Source organism: Lethenteron reissneri, chromosome 24 (genome assembly GCF_015708825.2).
Source record: "Lethenteron reissneri isolate LAM-NWPU_2019-01 chromosome 24, ASM1570882v1, whole genome shotgun sequence".
Taxonomy (NCBI): domain Eukaryota; kingdom Metazoa; phylum Chordata; class Hyperoartia; order Petromyzontiformes; family Petromyzontidae; genus Lethenteron; species Lethenteron reissneri.
The window spans coordinates 6,034,846-6,058,272 of record NC_083802.1 but is presented as its reverse complement, the minus strand read 5'-3'; the positions used below and the strand labels follow the sequence as shown (position 1 = coordinate 6,058,272).

The 23,427-nt window shown below is 47.8% G+C and overlaps 1 protein-coding gene across 8 annotated transcripts in view; it reads right to left on the bottom strand.

Annotated features, from left to right (window-relative positions):
• The window catches only part of LOC133346460 (integrator complex subunit 14-like), a 102,551-nt gene that overhangs the window by 18,315 nt on the left and 60,809 nt on the right, over positions 1–23,427 (bottom strand). For all 8 annotated transcript variants that reach the window (XM_061558035.1, XM_061558040.1, XM_061558036.1 and 5 more), the window contains one exon: positions 9,617–9,750. In XM_061558035.1, the coding sequence (XP_061414019.1) occupies positions 9,617–9,750 (134 nt within the window). The remainder of the gene's footprint in view (positions 1–9,616; positions 9,751–23,427) is intronic.

Genomic DNA, 23,427 nt, shown 5'->3' with positions numbered 1-23,427 from the left:
AATGTAACTTGTTTAACGTACGACACTTTCAAATTAATATTTAAAGCTAAACTTCTGGTCAAAGGCTGACTCGCGACCGTAGTTGCGTGTCCTTCTGGCTCGCTATGCATGGGCCGCTTCGTTGGACTCTAACAGCAGTGCTCCTGAGCACCGGCAACGTCACGTGGCTATGCAGAAGAGGTTTTGTTTTCCACCCTCCCCCCACCCCTTCTCGATGCCGACGTTGTAAAAGAGAAGCACACGAAGAAGGAGGATGATGTGCGCGTGTGGCGTCAACAACACAAACGTGAACCTGTCGGTCCATCGCAGATGCCAGTGTCAAGTCATGCGATTCTGTGGCCGTCTGGAATGCTCTTCCTTCCGATATTGGGAAGCCACTGGGGCAATGCACTTTGAAATCTAGTTTTAAAACGAATTTGTTTAGAACTGCTTTTTGTGTTTAGTTGGTTGCTCTTACCCCCCCCCCCCGCACCTCCGATTAGCACAGTTGACGATGTACGGTGCTAAATAACTTCAACACTGATACTTACAAAGTAATGTGGAATTTCCACCACCGGCTCAGGGCTACGTAACAAGATGGTAATTTTGTCGGACCGCACAAGTTGCACCAACAAACTCTTGCAACCATCTCACCTACACCAGAATTGTTTCTCAAAGATAACCTTTCGAAACACCCAGTTAACCTCTGCCCAGTAAGGGGGGGGGGGGTGCTCCACTGCCTCCAGCTATCTGTGCTGTCAACTGCCCCTGTTCAAGTCCAGGCTCAAGACCTCCCTCTTCCCTTCTGCCTGAGACTGTCTCTTTTCTAGAATGTCTATGCTCCGGAAACGCATCATACAGGCGGTCCTCGCTTAGCACGACCCCGAAGAGCGCCGATTCGTGATAGCGCTCTTCGTCCTGGAGGACATTCAGGAAAACACGCAGCAGCGCTGGCCGAGGAAGCGGACCTGTCCCACATCACTCACTTAGCCATTGAGAGCGACGTATGCCTCCACCGCGATTCGATTATCACGACTCATAGTCACGATTGCATTTTCATATTTTGGTTTCCAATGTTAGCCAGCTGAGAACTCACGAGACCGGGATAAAGTCTCAAACTCCACCTAAGACAAAAAAAAAACAACCCAACACAGACATTTAGACTGAGGCCATCACTCAAATCGCGGAGGTCCTGGGGCTCTCTTCTCTGAGAACGACGCGGCTTGGCAGCACATCAGCTTCCCCACCGCCGCCTCGTAGCGCCGCCGATTCGACGAGCGTTCAGTCCTCCAGGAACGCATCTTGAGCGCTAAGCGAGGTTCTGCCTGTGCACGACGAATTATCGCCCACGCGATGCGCACGTGCCACGCTGTTACTGCTGTCCAGCCCCCCTGAGATGCACTTGCATTTTGTGGCGACGTAAATCCAAATCGCACTGTGAACTGTCGTGTGCACTGTTACGAGCGTTGATCAGTGGCCCGCTGCAGCCACGTCACATTCCTATGACAAGGACCAGTCCTTCTTGGTTCTTTCGGTAAAGTCACATAGAAGGGAAATAATAAAATAATAAAAGTAAAACATAATAATAATTTTCTTATGCTTTATTAATTATTTTTCTTATTTTATTATTTCTCTTCTACGTGACTTTACCGAAAGAACCAAGAAGATGAATCCCTGCAGTCACGAAAGCTTTAAATCGAAAGGACCAGTCCCTCTGCAATAACAACCGCTGCTGGCGTCTGACTAAACGACGACGCAGCCTCAGCAGGTGGTGCTCATCTCGCGAGCCCCCCCCCGAGGAATGAGAGGAAAAGTCAACCCTGAACCGGGATTTGAACCCGTGACCCTTGAGACCGTGAGCCAACTCCACCAACTGAAACGCTGCAGCCGACGGTCAACGGAGCGCGAGTTTAAACGTCACAAAGATCAATTGATCGTTTGTGCAACACCGATATTTTTAAGCGTTCGGCAAAGGTGAAATGACTTGCAACTGCATTTTACAGTCACCCGTCTCATTGGATCCTGCCTCTTGCAATCTCTTGCTGATTTGGCCTTTGCGCTTTTCCAGATGCCGTTTCACCTTCCATTTTCGTTCCAGATATTTTTTTTAAAATTATAAATATTGTTTTCAACTACATACATAACAAAGTATTTGATCAAGCACGAGCACACACACACACATTACCTGCAATGCCCTCGTGCCGTCTGTGTGCGCGCATATATATAAAACAACAAAAAATTCTGATCTTTAAAATTATTCTAATCATATTCAGCTCTCGGTACAGTTCACACGGGAGTGAGAGCGCACATTAGCAAGGCTCGTGGGTATAAACACGACGGCTGCTGGACCGTGAACACGTCGGCTCTGGCAAGGGCTGCTCGCCGTGGGTTCTTTCTTTTTTTGTTGCACAATCCTCCTTTAGAGGCTTTCCCTTCTTCAAAGGGCTGCGCCATGAGCCACCGCCCGTGCGGGCAACTGGCATCAACAAATGAATCCCAGAGCCTCCCTTGTTGCCAAATCTGTGCAGCCACGAGTAAATCACACCACCCGCCCTCTAAGCAACACGCCAAACGTGCAAGCAACTAGGCACACACACAAAACCCACACACACACAGACACACAGACCTCCCTCTCGCCCCCACCTACCTACCTACCATTCCCGCAAGGGGTGGGGGGGGGAGGTGAACCCCACCATGTTCGCACCCAGCCACGGATGTTCAAGGGTTCCGCGGACACATCACGGATGCCGTGACATGCAACGCAGCACATTTTTTTAAATATTTTTTTTAATCCGAATGTTGGCAAGCGTCGGGCCGACTGTACTGTACACCTACTGCGGCGTGGTATAATGAAGCCTTTGTAGCCACCACCACCAGCAAAAAAATAAAATTGGCGCAAATCAAGGATGCAATAAAAGCTGCTGGTGTTGCACGTGTCGTGGTGTTATTTCACGCGGACAACTTCGTTTTCCCCGGTGTCACTTTATTCCAACAGACACCACGCGACTCCGTCGCTAGCTTCTCCACTGCTAGCCTGCTCCCTCTGGCTCTGCTAGTCTCTCACTATATACTCTGGTAGCTTCCCATCATATACTCTGCTAGCTTCTCCACTGCTAGCCTGCTCCCTCTCGCTCTGCTAGTCTCACTACACACTCTGGTAGCTTCCCACAAAACACACTGCTAGCCTCTCACCATATACTCTGCTAGCTTCTCCACTGCTAGCCTGCTCCCTCTGGCTCTGCTAGTCTCTCACTATATACTCTGCTAGCTTCCCACCATACAATCTGCTAGGCTCTCACTATATACTCTGCTAGCTTCCCACCATACACTCTGCTAGTCTCTCACTATATACTCTGGTAGCTTCCCACCATACACTCTGCTAGCCTCTCACCATATACTCTGCTAGCTTCTCCACTGCTAGCCTGCTCCCTCTCGCTCTGCTAGCATCTCACTACACACTCTGCTAGGCTCTCACCATATACTCTGCTAGCTTCTCCACTGCTAGCCTCTCACTATATCAAGGTCGTAGCCATGGGGTCAACATTGGGGGGGACCAAGTCTTTTAGGGGGTCCCCCCCCAGAAAAAAAATATCTAAATTTGAAAACGAATTTCCTGCCATTTCCTGCCTAAAATATATAAAAAATTTCACTAACACATAGAATGTACTTTTTATTTTTTACAACAATGTCTAATAGTGTATTGTATTACATTGCTCTGTTTTTTCTTGCTTCATTGTATGTAATGGCAGAGATTAGGGATTAATAAAGTACAACCATAACCACAATCATATTAACAGAAATCTATTTTATAGCAATATATTGGGGGTGTGTGTGTGTCCCCCCAATATATATTATAATTACGGCCTTGCACTATATACTCCGCTAGCCTCTCGACTGCTAGTCTTCGTGCACTCCCACTTAAGATTCCGCTAGTCTCTCTACTGCTAGCCTCTCTACCGCTAGCCTCTCCACCGCTAGCCTCTCCACCGCTAGCATCTCCACCGCTAGCCTCTCCACCGCTAGCATCTCCACCGCTAGCCTCTCCACCGCTAGCCTCTCCACCGCTAGCCTCTCCACCGCTAGCCTCTCTACCGCTAGCCTCTCCACCGCTAGCCTCTCCACCGCTAGCCTCTCTACTGCTAGCCTCTCCACCGCTAGCCTCTCCACCGCTAGCCTCTCCACCGCTAGCTTCTCTACCGCTAGCCTCTCCACCGCTAGCCTCTCCACCGCGAGCTTCTCTACCGCTAGCCTCTCTACCGCTAGCCTCTCCACCGCTAGCCTCTCTACCGCTAGCCTCTCTACCGCTAGCCTCTCCACTGCTAGCCTCTCTACCGCTAGCCTCTCTACCGCTAGCCTATCTACTGCTAGCCGCTCTACCGCTAGCCTCTCTACCGCTAGCCTCTCTACCGCTAGCCTCTCCACCGCTAGCCTCTCTACCGCTAGCCTCTCTACCGCTAGCCTCTCTACTGCTAGCCTCTCCACCGCTAGCCTCTCTACCGCTAAGTTCTCTACCGCTAGCTTCTCTACCGCTAGCTTCTCTACCGCTAGCTTCTCTACCAATAGCCTCTCTACCGCTAGCCTCTCTACCGCTAGCCTCTCCACCGCTAGCCTCTCTACTGCTAGCTTCTCTACCGCTAGCCTCTCTACTGCTAGCCTCTCTACCGCTAGCCTCTCTACTGCTAGCCTCTCTACCGCTAGCCTCTCTACCGCTAGCCTCTCTACCGCTAGCCTCTCTACCGCTAGCCTCTCTACTGCTAGCTTCTCTACCGCTAGCCTCTCTACCGCTAGCCTCTCTACTGCTAGCCTCTCTACCGCTAGCCTCTCTACCGCTAGCCTCTCTACTGCTAGCCTCTCTACTGCTAGCTTCTCTACCGCTAGCCTCTCTACCGCTAGCCTCTCTACCGCTAGCTTCTCTACTGCTAGCCTCTCTACCGCTAGCCTCTCTACTGCTAGCCTCTCTACTGCTAGCCTCTCTACTGCTAGCTTCTCTACCGCTAGCCTCTCTACCGCTAGCCTCTCTACCGCTAGCCTCTCTACTGCTAGCCTCTCTACCGCTAGCCTCTCTACCGCTAGCTTCTCTACCGCTAGTCTCTCTACTGGTAGCTTCTCTACCGCTAGCCTCTCTACCGCTAGCCTCTCTACCGCTAGCCTCTCTACTGCTAGCCTCTCTACCGCTAGCCTCTCTACTGCTAGCCTCTCTACTGCTAGCCTCTCTACCGCTAGTCTCTCTACTGGTAGCTTCTCTACCGCTAGCCTCTCCACTGCTAGTCTCTCTACCGCTAGCCTCTCTACCGCTAGCCTCTCTACCGCTAGCCTCTCTACTGCTAGCTTCTCTACCGCTAGCCTCTCTACCGCTAGCCTCTCTACCGCTAGCCTCTCTACCGCTAGTCTCTCTACTGCTAGCTTCTCTACCGCTAGCCTCTCTACTGCTAGCCTCTCTACCGCTGGCCTCTCTACTGCTAGCCTCTCTACCGCTAGCCTCTCTACTGCTAGCCTCTCTACCGCTAGCCTCTCTACCGCTAGCCTCTCTACCGCTAGCCTCTCTACCGCTAGCCTCTCTACTGCTAGCTTCTCTACCGCTAGCCTCTCTACCGCTAGCCTCTCTACTGCTAGCCTCTCTACCGCTAGCCTCTCTACCGCTAGCCTCTCTACTGCTAGCCTCTCTACTGCTAGCTTCTCTACCGCTAGCCTCTCTACCGCTAGCCTCTCTACCGCTAGCTTCTCTACCGCTAGCCTCTCTACCGCTAGCCTCTCTACTGCTAGCCTCTCTACTGCTAGCCTCTCTACTGCTAGCTTCTCTACCGCTAGCCTCTCTACCGCTAGCCTCTCTACTGCTAGCCTCTCTACCGCTAGCCTCTCTACCGCTAGCTTCTCTACCGCTAGTCTCTCTACTGGTAGCTTCTCTACCGCTAGCCTCTCTACCGCTAGCCTCTCTACCGCTAGCCTCTCTACTGCTAGCCTCTCTACCGCTAGCCTCTCTACTGCTAGCCTCTCTACTGCTAGCCTCTCTACTGCTAGCTTCTCTACCGCTAGTCTCTCTACTGGTAGCTTCTCTACCGCTAGCCTCTCCACTGCTAGTCTCTCTACCGCTAGCCTCTCTACCGCTAGCCTCTCTACCGCTAGCCTCTCTACTGCTAGCTTCTCTACCGCTAGCCTCTCTACCGCTAGCCTCTCTACCGCTAGCCTCTCTACCGCTAGTCTCTCTACTGCTAGCTTCTCTACCGCTAGCCTCTCTACTGCTAGCCTCTCTACCGCTAGTCTCTCTACCGCTAGCCTCTCTACCGGTAGCCTCTCTACTGCTAGCCTCTCTACCGCTAGTCTCTCTACCGCTAGTCTCTCTACTGCTAGCCTCTCTACCGCTAGCCTCTCTACCGCTAGCCTCTCTACTGCTAGCCTCTCTACCGCTAGCCTCTCTACCGCTAGCCTCTCTACCGCTAGCCTCTCTACCGCTAGCCTCTCTACCGCTAGCCTCTCTACCGCTAGCCTCTCTACCGCTAGTCTCTCTACCGCTAGCTTCTCTACCGCTAGCCTCTCTACCGCTAGCTTCTCTACTGCTAGCCTCTTACCGCTAGCCTCTCTACCCTTGCCTATCTACTGCTAGCCTCTCCACTGCTAGCCTCTCCACTGCTAGCCTCTCCACTGCTAGCCTCTCCACTGCTAGCCTCTCCACTGCTCGCCTCTCCACTGCTCGCCTCTCCACTGCTAGCCTCTCCACTGCTAGCCTCTCTACCCTCGCCTCTCTACCGCTAGCCTCTCCAACCTCGCCTCTCCAACCTCGCCCTTGCCTCCAGTGGGGGGTCAGAGGTGTGGAGAGCGGGGCCCCAGACTTCTCTTGCGTTCACTCTTCTCTTCAGGGAAAATGTCAAAACTGGGTGGTTTTTAACTTTTGCCGACAAAACTGGATCCCAAATGTCAAAACTGGGTGGTCTTGGAAAACGACAGGCAAAACAGGGTGGTGCTTTTTGATATGACAAAACTGGGTGATGTTCAATGTGGACAAATGTCAAAACTGGGTGAAGAAGGTGTACGATTTAATGTATCATTTTGTACACGTTTAGGTCCTTGCGTTATTCATCCATATGTCGCCACAGATTTAGAGCGTTCCAAATGATGTTTCTCGTGGCTCATGTTCCATACCTTGCACCACAACTTCCCGTTTGCATACTGGCACAGTGTGCCAGCTCGCTACTACAGTAACACTTACTTGCCATATGTATACTGGCACAGTGTGCCAGCTTGCAACTACAGTAACACTTTCAGCTCGCGAACATACACGTACTTGCCATTTGTATACTGGCACAGTGTGCCAGCTCGCTTACTTGCCGTTTGTATACTGGCACAGTGTGCCAGCTCGCTACTACAGTAACACTTGCCATATGTATACTGGCACAGTGTGCCAGTATACAAATACCAAGTGTTTGGATGAATGGGGTGCTGGCACACTGTGCTAGTATACAATTATCAAGTGTATTTGACAAATGTCAAAACTGGGTGCACCCTGAGTGTCCAAAACTCAAGTTTTTGGCCACCCAGGGTGCACCCAGTTTTGACATTTGGGATCCAGTTTTGTCGGCAAAAGTTAAAAACCACCCAGTTTTGACATTTTCCCCTTCTCTTCACTCCAACCAACCCTACCCAACGCCAACCAACAACTCCTCTCTCCGCCACACACGTTCCCTTATTTATCCTCCTCCTCATTAGCTGCCCTGAGATGGCCCTCATTAAGCCGGCGTCATCCCAAAGCCTCTTGCACGTGTCCTCCCCCTTACCGCCTCTTAATCGGTCGCCTTCCTCTGATCGCTCTCTCTCTCTGCACCTATTTGCCCTGTCCGCCGTTCACACGTTGCGTGCACGCCGTTTGCAAAACCCCCCGCGCGCGCGTGTTGCTCCACTGCACGTGCATTTCAACCTCGTTGTGTTTAATGTTCGAAATAAATAAGTGGGCTTGAACGGAATAGAAATGTGGTTCTTACACGGTGCATTCTTTTTTTTTCTTTCCTTTTGCTGAAAAATTTTAATTTGTCCTCTGTTATTATTGTGGGTTTATCTCCACGTTTAACCGCTGCCACCACCACATTTCCACAGCGGAAATTATGCTATCAACATCGCTAATTAATTATAATGCGACTGTATAACAACCCCTTTGGCAGTTTGATATTACGGTAGTCGAGCGTAGCCAGCCTGCAGCCACAAAGAAAGCATTTGAGGTTGCATAATTATTGCAATAATTGTATATGTTTGAACGGCTCTCGGTAATATGCCGGTTTAGATTATTTAAGCTAACGTCTGGCGTTTCACGTGACTAAACCCTTTATTAACCATGCTATGATCACCTGTTAAACGGATATTCGAAGTGGCAGAAAGAGCACACAGTATAAGATCACAGTAGAAACTAGGAACTGTATGCTTCAGAGTTTTAGAGTCATTTTAAATTACATCAATATTGAGGAAGTCACTATTTCATTTTATTGAACTTGGCCTAAAGGGGGGGGGGGGGGGTGGATGCTGGGGATGGATTGAGGGGATGTGTGAGATGCTTGTGCGTTTGTAAAACAGCAACAAAGTAGAGCCTTCATCGTAAAATACTTGTACGGTTTCTGGGAGTGCTTAAAGGATTTAGAGGATCTAAGAATGGATTATGCATTTCTTGGGCCACAGTTCCAAACCAAACATTTTTTTATTCAGCAAAACTGCAAGGAAATGTAAATGGTGCTGAGACAGCAAAAAAAAAAATGTTTTTCAGCCAACAGGACCTTTGCTGGCAACAGCTTACATTCCCTCGCAACTGAGCTGACGATGTATGTATGATGAACTTCTTTTGCACCATACGTAGCCAACTGTGCTAATCGGAGGTGCGGGGGTGGGAGACGATTAAGCAACACGGACAAAACAAGGCGACACGCTAATGTGTGAACTTTGACAATCGCGTCAACAATTTCTCCACATCAGAACCCACATACAACATCGACATTACAAAATCCACGTACACGCATTACGCACGTTACACACGTGCGAACGTGCGTTCGTATGCTCCTGGTAACGCCACTGGTCAGGCGATGCCACGCACGCCGCACAGCTGTGCGGGCAGGGGGCTTACTTTTTCAATCGAATAACTTTGGACTTCAGAGGCAGCTTATTCTGCCACCCCTTATCGAAAGCACAAGCCAATTCTCCACTGGCGAGCCACCCAGAAAGCGCACAAGGAGGCCGGCCTCTTCTGAGCTGGTAGCTATGACGAGGCTGCGTGCAGAATATTGCACAAGAGTGGCAAAGTCATCTTGACATGCAAAGCATACTGGCAGTCCTGTTGTGTACTTGTTGTATTTTATTATTTCCCTTCTACGTGACTTTACCGAAAGAACCAAGAATATGAATCCCTGCAGTCACGAAAGCTTTAAATCGAAATTTAACCTTTGTCTGTGTTTATTACAAAGTCTGTGAGCAAACCACAATTATGAGAGGGGGCAACTTGAAAAAAAAACCAAAAGTAGGCTTAAATATTTCCAGCTCAAACTCTTAAACGGCGAATGCAAAGTGTATTATTGCCGTCTTGAGTTCAGGATTACCGTGGGATGCAGCGAGTCATGTTGTTGTTGTTACGTATTAGCGCGACGGAGCTGTTGTTCGTGAGCCGTACCTGTGACGGGGCCCAGCAGCGGGATGGCTTGGAGCCAGGGCAAGGGGTCGCAGCCCGGCTCGAACACCGACATCATGAGGTTGGACTTCTTCTTGCTGTCCGCTTGCGAGTACAGCATCCCGTACCACTCCGTCCTGCCACAGCATGCAGAGGGGTGACACTCAGCCTGTCGCAGCCTGACTCGACACAAACAGCGAGTTTAGATTTAAAGCTTTCGTGACTGCAGGGATTCATCTTCTTGGTTCTTTCGGTAAAGTCACGTAGAAGGGAAATAATACAATAATAAAATATAAAACAGAATAAAATTCTCACGACGTTTCGGCCACAACGCAAGCAGCCGTCCTCAGGTGAAGAAACAGAGCTGTGGAAAAGACAGCGTCCTAATGAACACTGCTAAGCTTGGCAGCGTATTTTAAGCTGGGTGGGAGGAGCAGAGAGCCTTGACAAATGAGTTTACATATCAACAGAGGTCATCAACATGCTAAATTACAACAGCGAGTGTCGCCCCGGCCGTCATCCAACGGTCAGTCGTGTCGAGGCACAGCGGCAGCAGCAACGCACGCTGTCTGGAACTCGCGCAAATGGAGAGTGGTGGCTCTTTGTCTCATCACAAAGCAGCGCTAATTCAAACATGGGCTTTGAAATGCACGCCACACACACGCTAGTCACCTGCTGTTCGGTTACTCTTCATGTAGCCAAAAAAAAAAAACGAGTCATCCGAAAACACATTGTGTGAATGTAATGCTCATTAGGCCCCAAGCAGTGGAAAAGTGCAGTCTCCAAGTCTTATTATATAAGTTCAACATACATATATTAGCCATGCGAAAGCTCTCTGGCGTCTCTATGCGTGAAGAAGAAATGGGCTATTGCACGGAACGTCGCCTTATCACACATATATGTTTTCCTTTTCAAGGCTACAATGTTATTGACGAATATGTTGAGTTTTGTTTCATCCTAATGCAGTGGTCCACCTAACCCACGGTCCGCTGACCACTGCTGGTCTCCGTAAGGCAGTGGGGGAAAGGTCCGCCGAACTGTTGGGGGTGTGATTTTTTTCCACACGATTCTTTACTGCAGCACGTGGTCAGCGAAATATGATAGTTCACCATGGTGCGTGGGTCCAGAAAGGTTGGGAACCAGTATGCATATATGTATTCCAGCTGTTTACGTAAACATCACAGATATTATTTTCATTAACCGTGCGGTTAATTATTTGCCTTGTTACATCGTCTTCTTCGTTCTTTCGGTAAAGTCACGTAGAATGGAAATAATAAAATAATACAAATAAAACAATAAAATAATTCTCACGACGTTTCGGCCACAACGCAAGCAGCCGTCCTCAGGTAAAGAACAGGTCTGTCGAGAAGACAGCTGTCTTGGCCGAAACGTCGTGAGAATTATTTTATTATGTTTTATTTTTATTATTCTATTATTTCCATTCTACGTGACTTTACCGACAGAACCAAGAAGATGAATCCCTGCAGTCACGAAAGCTTTAAATCGAAATTGTTACATCGTATTAAATAACACAGAGCTTTCAAAACTCCAGTTTGTGTGCCGTACTGCCGGGGTTGAAATTACCCGGTAGGATTCCTGGTACAATCCCAGAGGCCTCAGACCTTTGACGTTCTCGAACATTGGGGGTTATCAGCCAGAAGGTTACGGTCAAGGACCGTGCTAATACGAACTCTCTACTCATTTAGGTGGCAAACGTCGGCCTTGAACCGTTGGGGCCAGTCTCTCTGTCGTACAATCAATGTTGACTTTCAACAAAGTAGTTATGATGTTGTTGACCGCGGGGGATGATGGATTAAATCAATCTGCTGATTGGGATTTGAACTCGTAATCTTTAAATTTTTTAGTCAATTGCACTGTCACAGTGTCAGATACCTGGGATTATGAGAAAATATTAAAATGTGATCGGCCCATGGCAAGGGAGAGATACGAGGAATTTAAATTGATTTAGGAAGCACTGACAAACTGGCATTGTCAACAATATAAAACGTTATTAATATACGTCATTTATACAGGACATTCCCGATGCTACCGATTGTAAGTACACTATTATCACTGCCATTAGATCGTTATTATGGCTGACAATATGCTGTGGGGGAAGAAGAGGACGGAAGAAGTTAAAGCGTGGGGAGGCAGAAATGTGGCAATGTCGCCCAAAAACCGCACTTGAGAAGCGGATAGGGGCTGGGTGGGGAGGGGCTGGTCACCCTGTGGTGCCCTTTTAAAACTCAACGTTTAACCTACTCACACTGGCTTGTGCCCGCCCTCATAGTCGGGCATATTTGCGGAATACACCACGCCGCCGTTGACTCTGGCCATTGACCGAGCAACCCAACGTTCCTACCAGCTCCCTCCGCAGGAATGTGTTATTGAGTCCTAGCCAGGTCTTGCTATGGGCAGACTGCATTACTCAGAATCAAAAGGATGCGAGTTCTAATTCGCGGTCGGGAGACAATGGAGCCCATCATAGCGGCTGACTGTGTTGGGGTAAATACAGTGAGCACTACTTGTTCAGAAGTGAACATCGGTCATCCCGTGGATAGACTGGGCCCTGTCAAGTGAATGTGGAGTGTCTACCAGTGGCTCAAGGCCACCCAACGGAAATGAGTGCCACCCCAGTGCTAGTCTGAGAAGGAAAACAGTTTGATTTTGAAGAGCTGTAAATACGCCTTTAGCAATAATGATAGCAACATGCCCCTTGTTTCATAGGGATTCTAGGCTTTTGAGAACGTGGTTAGGTCATGAAATGTAGGAAATTTAATCTTGATTTGAAGCTTTCGTGACTGCAGGAATCCATACTCTTTGGTAGGTATAAAATTAAATAAATCACGACGTATCGGGCGCAACACAAGCGTCTGTTATCAGGTGGGAAAGCATGGTCTGCTGCTGAGGCAGACTGTTTTAAAAGGTTTGAACTGGGTGTAGCTCAGCAGCTACAAACGTAGTGATTTATTTAATTTGATTTGTAGGAAATTGCCTTAACCTGAATTTGATGCTCGCAGACGAAGTATCTCCACGTGTTACTGAACCAGTGTTGAAAACTCCACATTACTATGGCAGGGGGCAGTCTGGCTAGAGCTTAAGCACTGTGGATTTCTTCCAGAGTGGTACTAAAATAAAATTGACCTCTAGGGGATGATCAGTCGAGTTGATTCCAATTTGTGAATAAACCACTCGAGTCACAGCACTACCTGGTCAGGTCAATGTATTCTGTCATAGTACCTTGCATGCACTTGTTTTTAATTCAGTACTGAGAGATAAATATTTGCCTCGAGAGAGTTAGAGCGAAAGCGTTAATGAGTTATTAATGTACGTGAACTTCTTTCACACCATACGTAGTCAACCATACTAATCAGAGGTCCCAGCCGTGCTATTAATGGCGTCAGTAAAACACAGCAATGCAGGACGCTCCTGAAATTTATTCTTGAGGCCGAGTGTGGCTCTCTTGCCAAAATAGAGGGCATTATTTTTGCTACAATAATGACCGTAACTGGGAATTAAGTTTGCATTAAGCGATGCAAAAATATCTAATTGGTTTCTCTTCAAATGGTCATGAGCGGCAAATCTTAGGTGAACAATTCACTAATTGGGTGTGCGATGAATCATCACCGTCATTCTCGCGATTATTCCTGCTGTGATTAGTGTCGTAATTACACCACACGGGAGTGGGGTCTGGCAAAATCTGCCTCCCTGTCTGCCTCAGCAGCAGACCATGCTTTCCCACCTGATGATGGACGCTTGTGTTGCGCCCGAAACGTCGTGATTTGTTTTATTCTATACCTACGTGACTTTACCGAAAGAACCAAAGAGTATGGATTCACTGTTCTTTTCGTGGCAGTTTACAGGTTCCTGTCCGTGCGAAGCGGTGAATCAGCCGGCCGGTTTCACGGCGATCGGTAACGGCGCACGTATGCCACAACTCAGCGTCTTGAAATCGTCAACCTTCTGGGACACCCGCCTTCATTGGGATGTCAGATCACGGGTCATTGCAGTATTATTGACTTCGTTTCAACGCGTACAAATAGAAAGCCCTTATGCTTGAAGAGGATCGCAGTGGCGGTGTGTTTAGATTCACCCGAGAGGAATCCTTATCGCGCTGGGATCATGGCCAAGTTTTAATCACTTCCAGCTTAACGACTGCAACTTAGAGGAGTCGTTGAGTCTGATGTTGTTGGTGTTTGGTCGAAAGCTACAGACAGTTCTGGCAGCCGCTTTAAAGGCGCCCTGCCAAGCTGCGAGCAGCGAGATGGTGGCAGTGAAATTGTATGGATTTTTTGAGAGTCCGCATTGTAGGACTGCGAAATACAAAACGAATGAAAATCACTTTTTAGTGAACCGTAAAATAAACCCCGCAAGTTGTATATAACCAATTCACCTAAAATGCCAATTTTAGCAAAATCAATAACATGAACAAGAACATAATAATGTAATTAATAGAATATTAACAAACGAGATGAACACGTATACTTAAGGGACCGAAGTAAGAAAGTAATTATATTATATAGGAATATAAAAAAAGATTAAAGTTAAAGGTACCGGCCCTGCAATTGCTTTGCTCTCTCCGCAGCTGGCAAAAGGCCCCCCCCCCCCACTCGACGGCAGCCGTAGAGAGGAGCCCCCCAAGAGGTTTACGAGGTTTGCGCCATCACAGTGCCAAGATATCTTGGCCGAGGTGGGAGCACCCACACGTTACCCGACCACCGGTGACCTTCGGGGTATACAATGATACTCGAAGTGGGCAGAGGCAAGGACATTCATAGAACTGCAGATAATTTTAAATGCCGGGTGTGCGAAACCAGCACCCAATGGGTCGTCTTAACGACTACTTGAGTGCAAAAGACGCACTTTAGTAATCACCCACAATAGTATCTGGCTGCATCTAGAACTTTAGTAATCACCCACAATAGTATCTGGCTGCATCTAGAACTTTAGTAATCACCCACAATAGTATCTGGCTGCATCTAGAACTTTAGTAATCACCCACAATAGTATCTGGCTGCATCTAGAACTTTAGTAATCACCCACAATAGTATCTGGCTGCATCTAGAACTTTAGTAATCACCCACAATAGTATCTGGCTGCATCTAGAACTTTAGTAATCACCCACAATAGTATCTGGCTGCATATAGAACTTTAGTAATCACCCACAATAGTATCTGGCTGCATATAGAACTTTAGTAATCACCCACAATAGTATCTGGCTGCATCTAGAACTTTAGTAATCACCCACAATAGTATCTGGCTGCATCTAGAACTTTAGTAATCACCCACAATAGTATCTGGCTGCATCTAGAACTTTAGTAATCACCCACAATAGTATCTGGCTGCATCTAGAACTTTAGTAATCACCCACAATAGTATCTGGCTGCATCTAGAACTTTAGTAATCACCCACAATAGTATCTGGCTGCATATAGAACTTTAGTAATCACCCACAATAGTATCTGGCTGCATCTAGAACTTTAGTAATCACCCACAATAGTATCTGGCTGCATCTAGAACTTTAGTAATCACCCACAATAGTATCTGGCTGCATCTAGAACTTTAGTAATCACCCACAATAGTATCTGGCTGCATCTAGAACTTTAGTAATCACCCACAATAGTATCTGGCTGCATCTAGAACTTTAGTAATCACCCACAATAGTATCTGGCTGCATATAGAACTGTGGCTCAATAGGTTCGCTCCACTGCTCTATGAACTTGGCGATCGGTGTTTCATTTTCTGACATGGCTAACATCAGGGGAGAGCGACCTCTGCACCGGTCCGAGATGCCACCCCCCCCCAAACCCCTCCCCCATCCCCCACCTCACCCTTCCCCCCCCCATGACCTCCACCAATACGCACTGAACAGCATGGTTAGATTTGTTCAAACAACCCCCCCATAACCGCGACACGGCACGGGGAGGCCTTCATGAAGCAGTGGGTTATGAATTATTGTTATTTGCCTGATGTGACAACAGAGCCATCAATTTCAAGGACACTTACTCAACACTGAACGTGCTGATCGCTAGACCACCCAGTTGCTCTAAATAAATAAATAAACGATTGAGCTTGAGCCAGTATGCATTGCACTTCTGCCAAGTAACAATCGTTTCCTCAACTGTGGCCTTCTGAAATTGTCATGATCACTGCAAAGCAATCTTGGGTCCGTGTGACCGGTGCTCGACCTCGAGGCCAGCTTGCGGTCTCATCCCTGGCCTTGGCCTCGGGGTTGTGGTCACGCTCACAGGACTTAGACGCACTGGCCTTGACGCTGGCCTCAGCCATGAGGAGCCAGCCTTGACTGCCTTGACACTCGCCTCAGCCATGAGGAGCCAGCCTTGTCTGGCCTTGACACGGACCTCAGCCATGAGGAGCCAGCCTTGACTGCCTTGACACTGGCCTCAGCCATGAGGAGCCAGCCCTGACTGGCCTTGGCACTGGCCTCAGCCATGAGGAGCCAGCCCTGATTGGCCTTGACACTGGCCTCAGCCATGAGGAGCCAGCCTTGTCTGGCCTTGACACGGACCTCAGCCATGAGGAGCCAGCCTTGACTGCCTTGACGCTGGCCTCAGCCATGAGGAGCCAGCCTTGACTGTCTTGACACTCGCCTCAGCCATGAGGAGCCAGCCTTGTCTGGCCTTGACACGGACCTCAGCCATGAGGAGCCAGCCTCGACTGGCCATGACACTGGCCTCAGCCTTGCCTTGTGGCTCATGGCCTTTACCTTAGACTTGGCCTCTTGTGTCCCAGCCTCGAATCAAAGCCTGCTACAAATACAACCGAGCTATGCCGGGGCCATGGCGAGCAAGCCCAGCGCAGGTCAGAGGGCTGCGCAAGTTCGGGCCGAGTGTCTGACAGCAGCCACGTTAGCAGAAACTCAATCACAGCCTCCACTGGATCCCTGTAAAATGCGCTTCACACCTCGCTGCCTCGCGAGCATTTTTGGAAGAATGCAACGACAGCCGACATAACTTGCATGAGTGCGGTTAATAACATCGGCAGCGGTAATTCCCGAACTGAAAAGCTCTTAAAATCTCACGGACCTCATTACAGTGAGTGGAGTTATATAGGCGTGAAAGCTGAATGGAATACATTTACATGCCAGAGGTTGGAGCAAGGCCGCGAGGTTAAGATTGTGAGGAGGAGGACGGTCTGCATTGACCCGACTTTATCGCACACACATCGGCACTTGAGGAGCCCCCTGTGGATCTTTCAGCCCTTCCAAGAGCCTCTTAATGGGGTGTGTCGTCAAGTAATTTTTTACTTTTGCTTAAACACGTGGCACCTCTTTCTGGTACAAATCTGCCACTCAAAGCATCATCATATTCATAAACATAACAATGGAAAATTCTACACAATGAGAAAAATATACGAACAGCCAACCCCGTATTTGTGCCATATTCAACTGGACCTACGCACGAAACCTTGCACGCAGCTATCTTCAGGAAGGTGCACGTATAAGCAGAACTCTGTTATGTCTCGACAGATAGATCTTCTTGAGTTAAACGGCCTATTTGCCAGCCAGACCAACATTATCGAGAAATCATCTTTTATGCAAACAAATTCTTAACTGGTTTAATCTTGTGGATCACATCAGAAGAGTCAGGCTTGTTAAGCAAATGCTGCTGGATTAGCAGATATCATTGATAAGAGCACACCACATAAACAATAGGGGCCCTCTTCAATGCAAAAATAAATATTTTGCATGCAATGCTCTGGTAGTGCTCTGTTCTTCACCTGTTTAATAATAATAATATCAATTACCCAGGAAAAGCTTCAGTGAGCCATTATTTCGTGCTAAATAAGCTCGTTAGTATGTGTGTACTGGGTAAAACAATTAAATAATTAAAATACAGTTTCAAAACGGCTGGTTGCACAGAAGAGTTGAAACGTAAGTTTATTTGGGTAGCTCCTTTGACTGTTAGACTTTTTATGTTTTAATATACAATTTTACGTAACTGGTAAAAACCATTTCTTATAATAATAATGACAACAATGATTTACCCAGCAAAGTCTCATGGAGTCGCAAGACTTTTTTCTGCATTGGGACGTTTGGCCAATTCCATGAGTGATTGTTTGGCCGTGTGTGTGATGAAGCCAGAAACTCAAGAACCCAGAGAGAAGCGACGCAGCCCCATCCTTTCAAACATTTGTCGAGCATGTATGGGATGCATGAAAAACTGCTTGGTATCACTTCTTTATTATTTTAACGGGAATTTTTTTCAGAGTAAGTTTGAAATGGAAAGACGCAGCTCTGCAATTACTTGCTCGTGCCACTGCCGGAAGAAAGGTCTCCACTCGAAGGAGATCTGAGAGGGCCTTTATAGCGAGTATTTGGCCTACTCTTCCACGTTGGTCATACTTATTGGGAGAGGTGGGAGTACCCACACTTTACCACACTAGATGCGACATGCCAATTGACTAACTGTGGTGTACCCATTTATATTGCTAGTTTTTCAGTATATATCGTGTAAAATGTTTGTTTCAGGATTCAAAGTTTTTAAACATTTTACAATCACTCTTTTAAAATTGCTTTAACAATTGGTTGAGCCTTGGCAATTAGATACATTTTGCTGTCATCAAAATGTCACAGCTTGCTCAAGAAGAACTTGTCAAATGTTAAACATTAGGAAACAAGCAATTTAAAGTCACATGTGTACACGTAGCGTGAGCCCAATGTGTAAGGAGTGCTCTCCTTAATGAAACCAGGAGATCATTCAGGACTGTTGAGAAACATTATACGGTACATTGCCTATTTTGACATCAAGCCATTTAGAATACAAAACAACTTAATATATTTAAAAACACCTTTTAAATGTAACAAATGTAGACTATGTCTAACATGCAGTTTAAGGCATACATATGTACTCAACATGTCACAAGTTTGCTTGCGCCCTGCCTACTGGTCAGTATCTTATTAACACTGAAATAAAAACAACAAAAAGTCCAGTTTCGCCGGCTTCCTGAGCTCCGCTTTCTCTCCGCTTTCCAGGAGAACGATTTTGAGTAGAGTGGCCCCTTTCTCCATCCTTTATACGGTAGGATCACAGACAAATTCAGTTCAATGCCGGGGACAGGGGGAGAGCAAATAAACACAGCTGTGGGTGACCTCAGAGAGAACACTGAGAGCCCACCCAGAAACTCTCCATCGCAGAATTAGCTGCCAGCCAGCCATCAAGTCCAACAAAAGCCCACGCAGGCAAAAAGTCAAACGACGAACTTTGCCCAACAGAAAAAACGGTAGCTATTAAAATGCTGCCCCATCACTGACCTAATAAAGAAATACATGAAGAGGAAAAGCACCTTCCTAAAAATGTGCATAAAAGGATGTTCATCTCCATGGGTAGCCGTGTACCCAGTGGTGGAAATTCCACTGTCCTATGATGTGGGGGGGGGGGGGGGGGGGTGGGGGGGCTGTCGACCCACAACTACTGCAGAATTCACACAAAGTGATTGTGATTGTATTGATCTCATATGGATGATGGGTTGCGCGAATACCTGGTTTAAAAAAATATATCATAATGGGAAATTACTGACTTTTCTTCAGAAAAAATATTATTCAACAGAAATTAAACCAATTCAGCCACAATATCCAAGCTTTATTTTCCTTTTTTTCCACGGAAAATATTATTTATTGTTATCTTTAATCCACCTGTTATTTAGAAAACCGAATCTCGTAAGTTTAATTTAAGGAAGTTTAATTTAAGGAAGGCACTCACCCTGTATACATTGGCATCACACCTGTTTTTGAACTTATTCAAATTTTTGGTCTTCCAAGAGCAGTGGAATTTATCAAGAAGAATATTAAAATCAGAGCAATCATAATTAATGGTCACTTTTAAAAGAGCGTGTCCTAAAGTACAAATTACACAGAATTCGGATCAAGACTCATAGACAAATTGCACCGAAAACGTAATCCTGGCGTGCTCGCGGACTTGACACCACTAGCACGGCCGCCGTTCCTGCTAGATTCAGACAGGCAGATCAATTTGGCCCATTTCTCACCGCTCGGCGATGAGCTTGAGTCGGCCGGTTCCACCAATGCTTTCACCACTGTTTCCACTATTGTTTCCACCACTATTTTCCACCACTGTTTCCACCACTATTTCCACCACTATTTTCAACCACTGTTTCCACCACTATTTCTACCATTGTATCCACCACTGGTTCCACCACGATTTCCACCACTGTTTCCACCACTGTTTCCACCACTGTTTCCACCACTGTATCCACCACTGGTTCCACCACGATTTCAACCACTGTTTCCACCATTATATCCACCACTGGTTCCACCACTGGTTCCACCACGATTTCCACAACTATTTCCACCACTGTTTCCACAATTGGGCGAGTCCCTCGAGTGGCATTAAGCGTTCGTGAACCTCTGACTTTGTAATCAAGTCGAGTCACAGTGGTTGAGTAAAGGACATCAAGTCAAAAAAACACGTCAAATATACTCCACTGCCATCTGTGCGCCCAGCTGAATTCGAAATCTTGCCGAGGACGGCTTTTGAAAACCTGACTATAGGGACTACTGAGCCAAGCAGTTACCCAGTTAAGGAGTCTCAGGAAGCCATTATGAGTAAATGAAGGAGCAGGACTAAATGCGGTCACCGCGTGAGTCTCAAGCCGCCTGCACGCGCACGGTCTGCGCGCAATGTTTCATTCCTGCGGGCAGACGATGGGACGGCAGGCTTTGAATCCCTCCCCTTCCAGAGGACAATGGAATGCGGCGGGGGGCTGTGTGCGTGCCACATGGCACCAGAGATCAAGTGTGAAAGTGAACGAGGGCGGATGAAATGTTGAGTGAGCTGCCGAGCCACTTCACTCACCCCTTGCCTTCAATTGTGGAGACAAAAATGAAACTTTTGTCGTGCGTATGTCGAGTATTTTTTTTTCCCCGCCAAGGAGCATAAACATCACTCAAACTCCGGTTGTCTTAGCAGCGGCGGCGGCGGCTCTTGGCTGACCATCGAACAAAGACGGTCGCCGCAACAACAACCGCCATTCGCCATTAAGTGGCGGTGACGTCACCACGACGCTTGTGCCAGGCTATGTGCACCTTGAGTCCACGTGAAGTGTCGAACGCCCGCTGGCAGGAGGAGACGGGGCAGACCCAGGTGCGACGGGTCGACTGAGACCACTGGCTGATGCACCACCTGTGCCCCCTACTGTGCCAACTTGCTGTGCTTTAGCCACCCGGCGCTCCGCTCGTTGTTGTGAGCATCGCTACTGCCCAGTAGCGTCCTTCACGAGCCTCCTCCACAGAGGCCGATCTTGACACCCCTGGAACCAGTCATCGGCAAGTCCACTCAGCTCCACATCCTCCTGTACCACATTACTCCATCTCTTCTCTAGCCCTTGCCGCGGCCGTTTAGCCCCCTCGATCCGGCCGAACAAAAGCTGTTTAGGCATGCGGTGGCTGGACATGCGCGCCACATGGTCGCCGCATCACACACTTTCACATGCACTTCCGCAGCCGTCTGGAACGCTCTTCCTTCCGATATTAGGAAGCCATTGGCGCTATGCACTTTTAAATCATCTAGATTGAAAACTAATTTCTTTAGAATTGCTTTTTGTGTGCAGTTTGTTGTTCTTCCCCGGCACCTCCGATAAGCACGGTTGGCTACGTATCGTGCGAAAGAAGTTCAACATACATACATACATTAAATATATATACAACAGACGTACATGCGATGCACAAGGTGTTGCCCAGCGTTCAGCACTAATAAAGCAATTAATCGATGACGCTGCCTTGGCGTACACTTTTGTTGACTCTTTGAGGGTTGCAAGGTCACCTGTCTTGCCATGCAGTCTACACGATATCTTAAAACATATAATTTGTTGAAAGATGTTCGTCCGTCATTTCCCACGTAACTTTAGAACCAAAAGTAATACAATAATGAGTGATACACCCCGAACTATAACAAAAAAAATACGATTGTGTTGTGTGAGCGGACATCACCTGACACAGAGAATGGGCAAAAATAACGAAGTGCGAGAACTAACAGCTCGGTGATCACTGCCTCTGATCACTGCCTCACTGCCATCTGCAAGTCACGAAACAACAGATATTGACCGAACAGCAGACATGCCAGTCAGGTCTCATGCCCAAGGCGTCACATATCACTCTCGATTTCCCAGAATGCTGCAAGGCTGGCTCGCAGTAGGGATTATCGGCACAAGGCACTACTACCAGAGTACCTACCTATTGTCCGTCAACTAAATTAAAAGAGCCTTTCAGAAGGCCTGAATCAAAAAGTTCTAGAAAGTGGACCCCACCCGCCCCTGCCCGATGCGGGGGTAACAAGTTGATCCAACAGGTCAACGAAAAAATGTCACTCCCCCACCCCCCCCCCCGAACAACATGTATTTTGTAAGCATATATGCCTACACACCCTACATACAATAGTCAGTAGTCTACACACATGGGGAGTAGGGGGGGGCATCAGTGGGGGGTGACGGGCAAGACACAAAAGCGCAGAGCTCTCTCCGCAGGAGCTAAAATAAGGCCGCCGGAATTTCTAGTCCGTAATAATCCGACACATTTGGACCCAATATGACTCCACCTTACATGTCATAATCCTATGCTACTGCAATATCGCGAGCGGCAGGAGCAAGCGATTTTAATGGCTGTATCCTTCACCTCGGAATTGCGAGTCGAGCGCTCTGCCAGTAAGTTGGGTGTTGGTGGCAATATATTTCTTCTCCGACCTAGACAGAGCTCAAGGGACCCCTTGCTCCCCCTCCCTCCCGTGCTCACAGTCGGTGCGGCGTGGGGCAGTGCTGCCCGGTCGGTATCCAAGCTCTGGGCAGCCCTGCGCATCGAATCCTGACCGAGCGTCAAGGGGAAGCTTTAAATGCCTTAACATAAATAAACATGCCACCGGCTTAGCATGCAAAGAACTGGAGTGAAGGGAAATTGTATACGGCCTTCTGGAACGGCAGCATATACGCATAAGCGATGTTATTTAATGCGTATTGTGTTTCTAATAAAGCATTGCTTTTGTTGTGGGTTTTCTGCACACACGCATGAAATCTGAGCTTAAACTAGGACAGCTGGATGTACATCATTCATTATACAATTCAGGAATAAAGATTGAATGTGGTAGACTGCTCGGATGAAACACTATTTGCTTTGTGCTTGGGGATCATATCGAGGGAAGTGTGTCAGTTCACCCACTTCGTGAGAGGCATGCAAAGCAAACCGCTTGATATCGTGCGGGAGGGGTTTATTTATTTTAATAAACAGACGGGCGCGTGCAGCAGATGCAACGTCAGTGTCACACCTCATAAGCTTACAGAAGAGGAGTTCTGGCCTTTGAATATACATTTTGTTATAAAATGTTTTATTATTTTATTTTACCAGGTTGGGCCCACTGAGCTATTTAAAAGCGACCTGGCCACTAATGATAACTCAACGAAGTGGCTTATCACGTGGAAATGTATAGCAGCCAAATACTCTAAACGCACGTTTATAAATGTGGAGTGAAAAACCAGAGGGCCTGGAGAAAAATCCACACAATCACGGGGAGAACACGCAAACTCCAAATAAACAGCAGCAGGCGTCAGGGTCGGGATCGAACCCACGACCTCCTGTATACCAGGCGAGGTAGTTAACATCTCGCCACCGTGGCGCCCACGTGCGTGGATGTGTGCTCGACAAGTAATGGTGTGACCAGGTGCGCACACTTGGAAGTTCGGAAACCGAGTGAGTGCAAGAAAGCATCGCACGTGCGCTCAGAAAGACGGTGCTGACATGGGTGGAGGAAGGGTCCGGATGAAGCATAAGAGTGGACACCCAGAGGATAC